The 12749-nt window shown below is 37.7% G+C and overlaps 1 protein-coding gene across 4 annotated transcripts in view; it reads left to right on the top strand.

The window, feature by feature from the left end:
* CDH8 (cadherin 8) overlaps positions 1-12749 on the top strand; it is a 219460-nt gene that overhangs the window by 166958 nt on the left and 39753 nt on the right. For all 4 annotated transcript variants that reach the window (XM_090062129.1, XM_090062127.1, XM_090062126.1 and 1 more), the window contains 2 exons: positions 5910-6031; positions 12490-12607. In XM_090062129.1, coding sequence (XP_089918255.1) covers positions 5910-6031; positions 12490-12607 — 240 coding nt within the window. The remainder of the gene's footprint in view (positions 1-5909; positions 6032-12489; positions 12608-12749) is intronic.

Genomic DNA, 12749 nt, shown 5'->3' with positions numbered 1-12749 from the left:
TCGATGATGAACTTTTACAAGCCAAATTAGGTCCTTAGTGAAAACTGCTGTATCTCATCTTCCAGTGATATTCTGTGACACTCGTGCAATCTCATACCTTTTAATGGTTTTGCATAGTAGGAACTGATTGGAGCTTAAGTGAACAATTCTGTAGCTGTAACTGAAGGAACAGACTATCTCACTTAGCTGTATTGCCTTTGCGTGGTCAGTGGCAGGAAAAGCAATACAAGCTTTATTTCTGTCATTAAACCCAACAGAAAATATTCTTCATACATACAAAGGAAATATTTTACACATTATTGTTTCACATTGAAGCAACATCAGAGTCTTTTTAACAGGAAATGGGGAGCTTACAAATCTGGTGAAATTGCCAACAAGGACAGGTTTGAACTTGAGCATCAAATAAATTGCATATAAGAGCTTTACCAGTGAGAAAAATACATGTTATATGTGCTTAGGGTAGTCACCAGCACATTCCCAGAATACAGAATATCTCCTTGGGGAGGAGTGGGACCACCAGCCCCCTTGGCCAATCAGTTGTGAGGGGCAGAGCCGCCATCTCCTCAGCCAAGCAGCAGTGAAGGGTGGGGCAGCCAGACCCCTTGGCCAATCAGCAGCAAGGGGCAGGGACACCACAAAAAGGCCACCTCCCTCCCTCCCTCCCTGGCTGGCTCGGAACCTGCTCCTCCTAGCAGTGTACCATCCTACCTCTTGGCACAGGCAATAGAATCACAAGGGCAAATGGTTTTTATTTATTTCCACCAGTCAAGTGAAAAAATGACTTTTTGCAGTTTGTTCCTTGTTCAGAAATGGACGGGGACACGGGATTTAAAAATATGGCAGTCTGGTATGAAACAGGACCAGCGGCCACCCTTTCTGTGCCACAATGGAAATGTGAAAGCTGTGTTCCTTATTCTGTATCCCTAATAATTTGCATCCATGTATTATACTGTGTTAGTTTATTTTGACTATTGTAATAGATATTTTTTGCTAATTTATGCTTACGTGAAAGGCACTGAATATAAGTAAAAACTCAGTGAAGGGTGTTACAATCAGATAGTATAGTACATTCACCATGACCATAGTTGGTTAGCTACTTTCAACAATATTTTAAGCCCTCGGATCTCTCTTCCTCAGCTGACAGTATATTTCATTGTAGTGTGAAAAAGAACCCAAATAAGAGGTGAATATCCCCTTGTTTGGAGATTTCCTAGCCAGTTGGGTCTCTCTCTAGTGTTTAGCAAATTAATTTTTTTAATGAATTCTCATCAAGTTTCTAATTATAATATCTTTAAATGTAATATTTGTATTTCAGATGAAAGACAAACATTTTGGGGGCAGTCATAAGGGACATGAATAATTTCTTTAGAAGCTTATCTAATTAATTACATTCCTCTGTAATGTCTTTAAAATTTGAACTGCCATCAGTCCATTAATTTAGATAAAAGTAAATCTTTAGTGTTTAAATATGACACTAGTGCTGAGAATTCTGATAAGCCAGTGCATTCATTGTTTATGTATTTATCAAGTTGAGATAAAGAGAATGTGCTTAAAATGTTTGGGATTTACAATTTGCATAGTAATTTTTTAAAATACAAATATATTATTAATTCACTGCATAAATATGCACACGACATGAGTGGTAAACTAGAGTCATCTGATAATATGTGAAATCATATGATGTATTGCTTTTTATGCATTTCTAATAGGCATATCTTTCTGATCCATAACTTATTTCTACCAGAATATGTTTTAAACTACCAACCATAAGGGGCTTCAAATACTACACATTTAAGGTCAGATGTCTTGTAAGTCCACATACAGTAGATAACTAGAAATACTGTATTTCAAGTGGACACACAGCATTTGCTTCTTTGGTTATATCATATTTTTAAAACTATCCTGTTTCAGATACATTTTAGTCATTTTCTGAATGTGTCTAAATTAATTTGCTTTTTTCCCCTGAGGAATGTGCATTGAAAGTCCTGGCATTTAGGGACAGAAATTACACATAAACCAGTGTAAGTGATTGGAATCTAGTTTAAACCTGTGACAGAACAGAAGTTCAGTGCATGGAAACTGGTTCCAAAATGGCCAAACCTGGTTTAAGATGCTCCTGGATGGATGCAGGATCAGACTTAACTAATACTTGGGTTAAACCAATCTTTCTAACTTCTGTCCTATATCTCCTCCCGACTCAAGCTACCTTGCAGTTCCCCAGCATGATTTGTGGCCCCTAGGAAGCCCCCCTCATGGGACATCCCACTGGAACATGGCTTGCACTCTGCTGCTCTGGCACAGAGCCTAGCTGGGTCTGTCACTGAAATGACACAGCAAAGACTCATCCCTTCGTCCCCTGCCTGCATCTGTCAGCTCTGTGGGGCATTGGGGAGAAGGAAAGTGGGAGAATAGAACCCCCCTCCCCAAACCCACCCAAAGGGAACCCTTCCTCCCCCGTGTGGCAAGGTGGATGCTCAGCTTAGCTGAGGAGGCATGGAGAAAAGAGTCCCCTGAGCCAGTGTCACACCTGTGTAACGTGGTGTAGGGGGAATGGGAGGAATGCTGCACTTCAAGAGAATTCCCCTGGCCTGGCCCAGGACCCCCCAGCCCAGGACTGTTCTGCTTTGAGGAGCCAGGGGGAATGCCCTCTCCCCTTTCCCCACTTAACTGGAGCCAAGGGGAATTCTCCCTCCCTCCCCTCCCCTCCCCTCCCCAATATGACTGGCCTGTTCAAGGGATGGGGTGGCAGGAGTCCCCACAACTCCCCAGGGCAAGACAGCCTGGGGTTGGGGAAGGCCAGGGGTAGGCCCCTGAGGCATGGAGCTCCCCTTCCATGGCCAGACACCAAACTCGAGGGCTAGCACCAGGACAGGAGCTCCTTCCCTTCCTGCAGGGGGACAGCAGGGGGTTGGGGGCATGTGCTTAGCATCCAATCAGGGATGACCCTTACTTGGCTAGACTGGGAAATGGATGTCAGGCTGGGATGTGTGCTTAAGCACCGCCTCCCCTACATCCCCCACCTCCCCTTTCTGGCCTGGGCCAGTGTAGGCCTCTGCCTGCCTTTCCCAAGTGAAAATTGAACATGAGTTCAGTTGGTTATTGGCTCAATCGACACAGTTTAGCAAAACCTGTGAAGACTGGATCAATTCCACCTTGGGCTTTTTGACTGTCTGTACTTAGACTAAAAGTGCTGGAACTGCTGCTGCTTGCTTTACAGGTGGAGGGACACAAAATACTGTTATTCCAAACATGCAAGATGGAAAACAAAATTCAAAGGATGTGGTTTAATTAAGTCACTAATGTATTAATATAACTCATCTGGGAATTACCAGTAACTACTTTCAGAGTATTAATCATGGTTACTTTTTAAATGATTTCCACTATGTGTAGGGTTGCTATTAGGCAAACTTTTCACAGCCGGTCACCAGACCACTTATGGGGCAATCAGTTTTCCTCACACAAGGGTAAAGATGTTAGGGAGGAGTTGTCTCAACTTCAACTTCTTTAGTGCATAACTTTCCTTAAGATCATTTTCAACTCTACTTTAGTGAACAGGTCTTCTGTAGAATAATTACCTTCATTGGGCACCTGTTAAATTGCAAAAAAGTGAACCTTACCTCCTGTATATCGCTAAGTCCTTCAAACCTGCCATAAGAGGAAAAAACCAAAACACATGTCTATGTCAGTCTGTTCATAAATGGAAAATTCCCTCCTAATTCCAAAAGATAACTACCATGATTCCTACAGTAGACCACAAAAGCTGGTCTTACACTAATCTCATTGGTAGTTTTATAATGTATAATTTGAGTAGAGTCATTTGATTTCTTTGCCATTTAATGTCCATGCTGTTTAAAAAATATTACTCATTTAGAGGACAAAAAGTTCTTAGGCCAAATTTTACTTTTAAATCTACTTTTGGAACCCTATTAACATCAATGGGTTACAGGTCAGGATAAAATACAACTATTGGACACTACTATATTTATTAAGAAGGGAGTATGAACTAGTGGGTAGAGAAAAAGGTTTCTTGGTGACTTCTATATTTTTTTTTCCTTATGTTTACATCAGTTTCTATTGATAGCTTGCACTTGCCCCATAACTGCAAAGTGCTCTGATTCCACTATCACTAGAAATCAGTGGGAATTTCAGTGCCCTTTAGGACTGATCTTATATCCTCTCTGTGGCTCATTTGACCTATACTGTAATTAAATGTTTTACAGTGATATTCTGAGAATCAAAAACTATTTGAAAAGTGGTTAGAAATTCTGGGATGACAAGTGCTTTGAAAACCAAAAATATGATTTCTAACACCAGTGTTCCTATTGTGACTAAAACCCAGAGGTTCGTGGCCAGAGGGTCTTGCCCCTCCACTCAGGGTCACACCAATAAACACATTTGAGGTCAGGAAGGTATTTTGCTCCCTGGACAAATTGGTAGAGACTATAAGGGTTTTTGTCATCCTCTATAGCAGAGGCTGTAGCCCTCTTCCTTGGATCTCTCAAGTGTATCTTAACAACCTTTGCAGTAGCAGGATACTGATCACCATTGTCTCCGTGCTTTACCTGGACCAGGTTAGGGTACTATGCCCTTCTGGCTGAGTGACAGGATAGACTGTGTCATTTTAGTCATATGTTAGACATAAATTTGTATGGGATGCTTTAGATAGGGATGATTCTACTTCAGGTAAGGGTTGGACAATTGGACTAGATGACCTGCAGAATTTCATTCCAGCCCTTTTTTCTAGGAATGTATGGCACCTGATATGCTTATTAGTGAAGTTTCCATCATTTGTATGGAAGTCTGCCTGTTCTTTACCTACTGTTGTCTGAAAAGAATTGATCCTGGAATACTTATTTGGACCAAACTTTTACTTGGGTCAGTTGGGACTTTGCAAGTCAGGCCTGGAGTTGGCCATGAGAAGTATGTGGTTCTCCAAAGCCCTGGGGATATAAGTGATTGAAACTGATATGGATGTAAATTATGTTAAATGCCATTACTTAATAAACAGATTTTGGATAAGGTTACTGATATAGGAATATCTAGGTTACAGTAAGTTTTTCTAGCCATTATAATAGCTCTGTAGTCTATTTCCATTTCAGCATCATGTGTACATGGTTTAGGAAACAATGTCATAAAATGGTTCTTCCAAAGTATTTTAATAGTATTTAAAATAAAATAAATTGACCATAAATTTAGATAAAAGCAGAACCCTGGTTGTTGCTCTAGTTTGTCTTTCCATTCAGCTTACCAAGGTTATTTCACGATGGCATGATGAACTCCTTTATGCAACATAGCTTAATGTTAGAAATGGGCTTTTATTTCAGCAAGATAACTTCATAAGCCACTTCCTTGGTCAACTGTAAATGAATCAGACTGCCTTAAGAGTCCAAAGTAATCTCCAGTTCTACCTATGTCAATCCTGCAATTCATCTTTCTCACAATTTGGGGTCTCAGCATTAATCGTATTTGCAATGAAGAAATAATAGATGTGCAGTCAGAACAACTAATAGAGTAAAATGCTCTGCGCTCTGCCAAAGATAAACAAAGAAATAAATCTATGTTGTTTACAGCCTTCTTTTTCCATGTATAATGGACTTTATCAATAAAACAATACAAACTTCATCAAAGAAAAATCTACCAATTTAGTCTGAGAAGGTCTTCATTGAGCTAATCTCCAACAATTGCTGTTTGCAATAGGGATTTATTCGCTTTTTTTCCTCCGTGAAATACTGGCCATCCTTCGTTATCTTCTGCTCCGATTGTACAATTCATTGAGGACAAAGCAGCCCAATTAAGTTAAGATTGAGAATGGGGATACTACACTTTGCTGTGTGTATATAGTGGCCCCTTTGTGCCATCAGTCCCAAATGAAATATGCTTACTTTTTATGCTATGTTTTCTTCTCTTAGGGAACCACAGTCAAGTATCCCGAGTGCCTGTTGCTATCAAAGTTCTTGATGTTAATGACAACGCTCCTGAATTTGCATCAGAGCATGAGGCCTTTTTATGTGAGAATGGGAAGCCTGGACAAGTAAATATCTCCATGTTGTTGATGTTTTGCAGTTGTTTGTAAATTCTCCCTATGATCTGTCAAAAATGAGAATTGTATCATATTCCCAAATCACTTATATTTTTTGTATGGGATGACTTGTTGAAATGATATCCCTATATCTCAACACACTTCCCTATGAGCTGCTATTAATATTCACTTAGAATATTCATTATGTTTATGGTAATGAGAATAATGAGGTACGAAGTAGAGGTAGGTAGTTTGAGTCCTGATACTGTAAGGTGTTGATGGCTTTGAAATCTCATTGATTCACGAACAATTAAGGGAGCTTAGTACTTCATCAAATGATGTCCATGAGTAGGAGAAAATTATGATCCGGTGTGAAACTCAGTTCAGATCTCTCAGTTATGGTGAACTTTACCCCAACTTTGTTAGGTGACAGCAGTTCCTGTGTCCCTAACTATTACCTGTGACTAATGTCTGTCTCAAGAGCTTAGCTAGTGTGATAATCCATTCTTCTAATTCTAATTCTTCTAACATTTCCTGGATTTCTGTTGCTTAAAAATATGATACGTTATGGGATACAAGAGAAAACCTTACATGAAAAGATAGACACCTATAGTTGGGATCATAAAGTGAAGTTGGGAGTTGAGGAATTTGGGGTTTCTGACATCACTTGATGTACAGTGAATATTGGTGGGTCACATGATGTGCTGATATGTTGATTTTGGTGAAATAAGAGAGTCTTTACAATGGTCCCATAAATTTAGTTTGGTTTCAGAAGCAATGTTTAAACTGCAGGTTCTTCCAACTAACTCCAACCTCCCAAGGTTTTACATTGTGTCTATATTTAAGAACAAGTATGCAGATTCATGTGCAATATAAACCATATGATAAAACATGAGTTTTTACGAAATGATACAGCATAGTTGAAATGTAATAATTTCTGTCCAGTTTGTGAAGCACTGTATTTTACAGAGCTCCACTGTTTTTCAACTATCTAATTTATTTCTAGATAGTGACATTTTAATTTAAATAAACAGCAGCTGACAGCATGACACTAGAGTTGTTAATCCAACTATTCTTGTGCCTCATGTGGGTGTTAGGCATTAAATTCACTATTTGCCAAAGCAGCTTACCTGACAATAGAGTCAAAAATTGTTTTCTTTTGGTAGTATCAGTACTACATGACAACCTTTTTCTGCCAAGATTTGATTGTTGCAAAAGATCAGTGTTTTGACCTTCCAGCACCATTTTTAATGTAGATGTCACAAATGCCTCATTTGCATTGTAAACACTATTCAAAACCATTGGAGAGAAGATAATTGACAGACATCTTTTTATATAGGGACTTTTCTTTCCATTGCATCGACTTTATTATTGGTACTGAAGCTTCATAATTTCAGAGTGTATTTTAGATTTCCATTAGTCTTGTGTTCTATGTTATACAAGGCTCAATGATTACTCTCCACATGAGAGTGTGGATGGCAGCTAGAGGTAGGGAAGAGAAAGGTATTGCATGGAAATTTTAGTGTTTATCTGTGTCAGCATGCATACTACACTGGAGCTGGCTGAAAAGCAGTGACAATTTGTCATATCCTTCCCTCCCCTTCTCCTCCTTCTCTCTACCAGGCCCCTCCCCATTTAGATTTTTCAAAGGGAATTTCAGTTAGCTAGTCAAAAGCCAGTCATAAAAATATGCCTGAAATTTTTGGAAGTATGATGGAGAAAAATCTCTAACGTTTTGTTCATCAGGCTGCATACTGCCTCAACAGCACTGTGCCAGTGACATCTACCTAGATGACAGCCTGAGAAACCATTGAGACACTAAATGTTGCTAAGACTTGGTGAGCATAAAACTCTCACCAGGACCCATATAGCCTTTCTCTGCCCTTTTAGGTGCCCAGTATAATCAGCTCTCAGGGCCCATGTAGATATCCAGTGAAGAGTGTGCCATTCAAACAAGTGTATGCTTTGCAAGCCCCACTTCATACTGAGATCTCAGTATCTACATTGGTTGGCTTCTAACATCGTACTTAGCTCAGAATCTGCCTTCACATTTTAGAATTAAATAGATTGATAAATCAAAGTTCACCATTAAAAATATAGCTGAAGTAGGGTTAATAATACATCTCCCAGACATAAGTAGATTAGCATGGGAAAATGAGCACCCTTATAGGTAAAACCTAATCCCTAAATTGGCTGGTCCTTTCAAATTCTAAAGCTGAATGTTGCATGTAAAGAAAGGGTGCAATTGCTTTATACTATTTCAGTATATTTACATTTGCAGTTTAACTTAAATGTAAGTTCAAATTGAATTTGAATCACCTTAAGGGAAAAGATTACATCTGAACCTTTTATAAACCTTATTTGCAGTCCCTAAATATATTGACTGAACCATCTATTACAGTTCAGTGTTCCAAGTGTTCTATTTTGGGTCCTGATATAATTGAGAGTGGCAACCGCGGCTGCTGGTGACGTGACAGAATGTATTAAAAACTGTTGATGTATAACATTGCCAGATGTATTTTCTTTGCTACTGTTCTGACTTTATAACATCAGAATACAAAACTCAAAGCTGGGAGGAAAAGTGTGCACATGCATGTGCATCTGTGTGTATGTGTGTTCATTTTTAAGAACAGCATATTTTTACACACAACATGAATTGCCAACAAAAAGTCTTTTAGCTAGTTTTACAAAGGGAAAAAAGTAACTTATTGTTAAGATATACACATACATTCCTTTTAGTATTATCCTATGCTGCATAATTGGAATTTATTAACCTCGCAAGCTCAGTCATTATTTGCATGGGCCAGTTTAAAATAGATTACAACTTTCTGCTAAGCCCTGTGACTATTTGTCTCCACCATACTACTTTCAGTTTTGGTAAAGGAGTACAACATCCATAAAAGCAGACCAATCACGTCCACATGGGAGGTTCATCCAACTGGACTTCCTATGTCTCGCTGCCCAGAGCTGATTGGGTCTTGCTGCACAGGCCTGAATTAATTATACTGAGCATAATCCAATTGCACACCACTGTAAATTTTCAGGGTAACTCAACTGACCCACAAAATGTGACTGAACAGCATACTTTCTGTTAAAGTTTTGGAGTTTGGGGTATTATACTCCATATGAAAATGTAGTTGTTCTTTGTGAAATCTCATTGCCTCCCATTTTCACTTCTGTTCTGCTGATGTAAAGTTTTCTAATCACAAAGAGCTGTATTCAGTAATGCTGCAGACTCTGGTGTGTTTAGAGTACAATTAAGTCTATATTTCAATCATGGCAGAAATAGGTACAATGTATAAGAACTTAGAGTTGATACTGTCCTGTATAATTCACTGCTATTACATTGATAGTAACTTGGAAATGCTAAGTATTTTAGGAAATGGTAGCAAATTTTAGGCATTTGTGGTTCTGCAGAATTGTACTATAAGGTTGCAGAATGTAATGTTGAAAGGTCCTCTGGGATATTCTAACTATTAATTTCAGTCCAGAGATACCTGTTAAGACATGCTAATTTAGTGTTTGCATCCTAAGTATAGATACATATTCAATGATATGAATGAACTTTGTTAATAGAACATCAAGATCAAAATTTTACATGGAAAACTATCAGAAAATTCAGGATTGAGCAAAGTAAGGGGTATTAACCTTAATACTGCTGTTGACATACATGCTTTGCAGTAAGCCAGTTCTCAAACTATAATTTATGGAGATCCTACTTGTGCTTTGTGTTACCAATGGAAAAGGAAGAAAACTATCTGAGGGGTAGAGCGGATAGTTCACTAACAAAAGTCTCTAGTATGTTATGAACCACAAAATGAGAGCCAAAGAACTGCTGCCAGTGGCTTTTATTACATGATAACACAACACTGAGCGATGTGACATGCTCATCAGCACAGTAGTAAAAAGAAGGTACTAAACGGTTTTGTTTTTCTCCCTACCGCGGAGACAAACATATGCAGTAGTTTCATATACTGCATATATGTTATGTGCTTATAAAAGCCTTATTGTAATGCATGCACACAAAGGAGGAGAGAGGTTGCTATGGGAACACCAACTTAATTTTTTGTCTTCTGCATGTAAACAACTGTAATATTTCACTAGCTGTACTATTGTCTTTGGCATATATTTTTTAGGCATTTTGAAGAAAAATAACAATTTGATAACCTAGAGGGTTGTAAGAAAGGATGAGGAGGAAGAATTGCAATGTAGGGCATAAGTGTCAGTGGAGAGTAGGATACATCCATGCTCTCTGAAAACTTACATAAACATACAGACATGCCTGTGCCCATTCATTCCACTTCTCTAAGATTTCCAATCTAAATAATAAACTATCCTAATCTTGCAGAGTTTCCAGGAACTGAAAAGCCCTTGACTATATGGTTGCTGACTTGTGACTTATCTATTATATAAATTGAAACCCTAGAGACAGTTCAAGCAATAATTAGAACCAATTCTCTCACATAACATTGGTGAGAATTACCACTTAAACAATCAGCAGGTATTTAAATGGAACAGTCATGTCATAAATTGCACACCTGCATACTTGACCCCCTAAATTTTCTTCTGCTCAGTACTCCATATCTTTAGAACTACTTCCTATAACACCTTAAAAAAGACATGATTCAAAACAAAAACTCAATTGTTTTAATCTTTACATGAAAATTTGGAATTCTGCTGTAATTTCAATGGCTTCAAAAGTAGAATGAAAATATTTGGCCATGGTCAAGATACAGGTTTAAGGTCTTGATATCTTACAACCCTCAATTGAAACTTTAAACCTTTGGGAAGAAAAAAACTCACCATTTTTGTGTCAAGAGGCCCCATGATCTGATTGGCAAACTATTTTATGGAAGAAAATAGTATTTTAGGCCATTTTCAAGTACTTTTTGCTTCCTTTTTGAATCCATCCATTTGAAATCATAGCAAGTGGCATCCATCATTGCCAGCATAGAGTTGTAAAAGTTAATACATATACTAATATATAAACCCTCCAAATTATTTTTCATAATGTTTCTGGCCTATACAGGATACAGAATGGCATGGGTAATGAAGGCATCACAGGTTTTTTTTCTTATAAACTTTTACATCTGGATGAAGTGTTATTGATGGGCCTTAATCCAAATCTACATAAATAAGTGCCTTATATTTAATATATTGATATTTGTCCTATTTGGGTATCTATTTTAAAAGAGCTTTTAATTCCTGCTTTCAACTTGGGTAGGAAAAAAAAGGGAGAGAGTGGTAATGAATATTATAATGTATGTGATTTGTAGTGTTAGACACTAAAATTTTAATGTACTTTCTCTCACTGAGACATTCTTGTTTTCCTAAAAATGATGATTTAAAAACTATATCCTTCTCCAGTGTGGATTACAGGATGATTCATATACACTTCTGTGTATTATATAGAATAAGTGCTCCCCATGCAGTTCATTTTCAAATGTTTGGAACATATTGTGATTTTTAAAAAATCCCTTGCAAATTTGTCTAAGATTACATGCTATATCATGGAGCACATGCAAAACCTGTGAAGTTTGTTGTGTTAAAATGCACCTGGTTTTCCATTTTTTATCATGCAAGAATTGTCAAGCTTTACATAAAAAGCATAAACATTTCCTGGCTTTCTGAAAAAGGGATGTCCTTCACAACTCCATGAACTCTAATTATGTGCTCAGATTTCCATCTAACTTAAAAGAAAAAAAAATGACCAGTAGGCTGATATTTGACATACAGAATTTTACATAAAAAGGTAATCTTCATGTTTATTCTAGTGAAAAAAACCAAAACCACTTGGTAAGATGGTTTGGAGGAGAAGGGAGATGAAGGTGTTGTCCATACCTCTAGGCATGACTCTGAACCAAGAATGTTCCAAACCAAGAAAAACTCATATATGCAAGTCAGAAAAGGTTCTTTTATTAGACCAACTTAAATACTTAATAATAAAATAATACTTAAATAATAAAAGATATCCAATTCACCCAAACAGCCTTGTCCACCTATGTCCTTAGACCAACACGGCTACAACCTACACCCCTATATGCAAGCCATACCTTCAAGTCAAAATTCCTCCCCTTTTTTTCTTTTGCAGAATAATACGTCATTATGCTCTCACACTTGCAGTTACTGTGTCTGACAAGTTATTTGGAGGCAGCCAAGACTTTGCTCATTTTCTGATTGCCATTTTCTGAGACAGGTTAAATATGAAATAGCCCTCGTATTTTTGTATGCATTGGCCTAAGTTCTGTGTAGTTCATACAGGAGTGTAAATAATGGTCCTTTTTAGTCTTGTGAAATCATAGCACTAGCCAGATAATGTCTTTAGCACTAGAATGGAATGCCTTTTACAATGCCCCACACAAACGTCCAGTATTTTTATATTTAACAGGTTAGCTTTTCAAACTAGATACTGCTGCTGAATGCAACTTGTAAAGAGCCTGTAAATTTTATGTAACCTTTCTCTATTGCAGATCATTCAGATTGTTAGTGCTGTTGATAAAGATGACCCTAAAAATGGACATTTTTTCCTATATAGTCTTCTTCCTGAAATGGTCAACAATCCAAATTTCACTATCAAGAAAAATGAAGGTAAATATAAAATGTATGTAATGGTATGCTGTATAACTTACTTTACTTCTGTTTTGCATTGCTTTGTTGACTTCCATTTACTTTGCCAATTTGTCCCTTGAGCAATTAGAATGTGGCTTATCTGTCTAATGGTACCATAATT

The sequence above is a fragment of the Crocodylus siamensis genome, chromosome 9 (assembly GCF_052110815.1).
Source record: "Crocodylus siamensis isolate JL-2025a chromosome 9, ASM5211081v1, whole genome shotgun sequence".
NCBI lineage: Eukaryota > Metazoa > Chordata > Crocodylia > Crocodylidae > Crocodylus > Crocodylus siamensis.
This window is presented reverse-complemented; position numbering and strand designations above follow the sequence as displayed.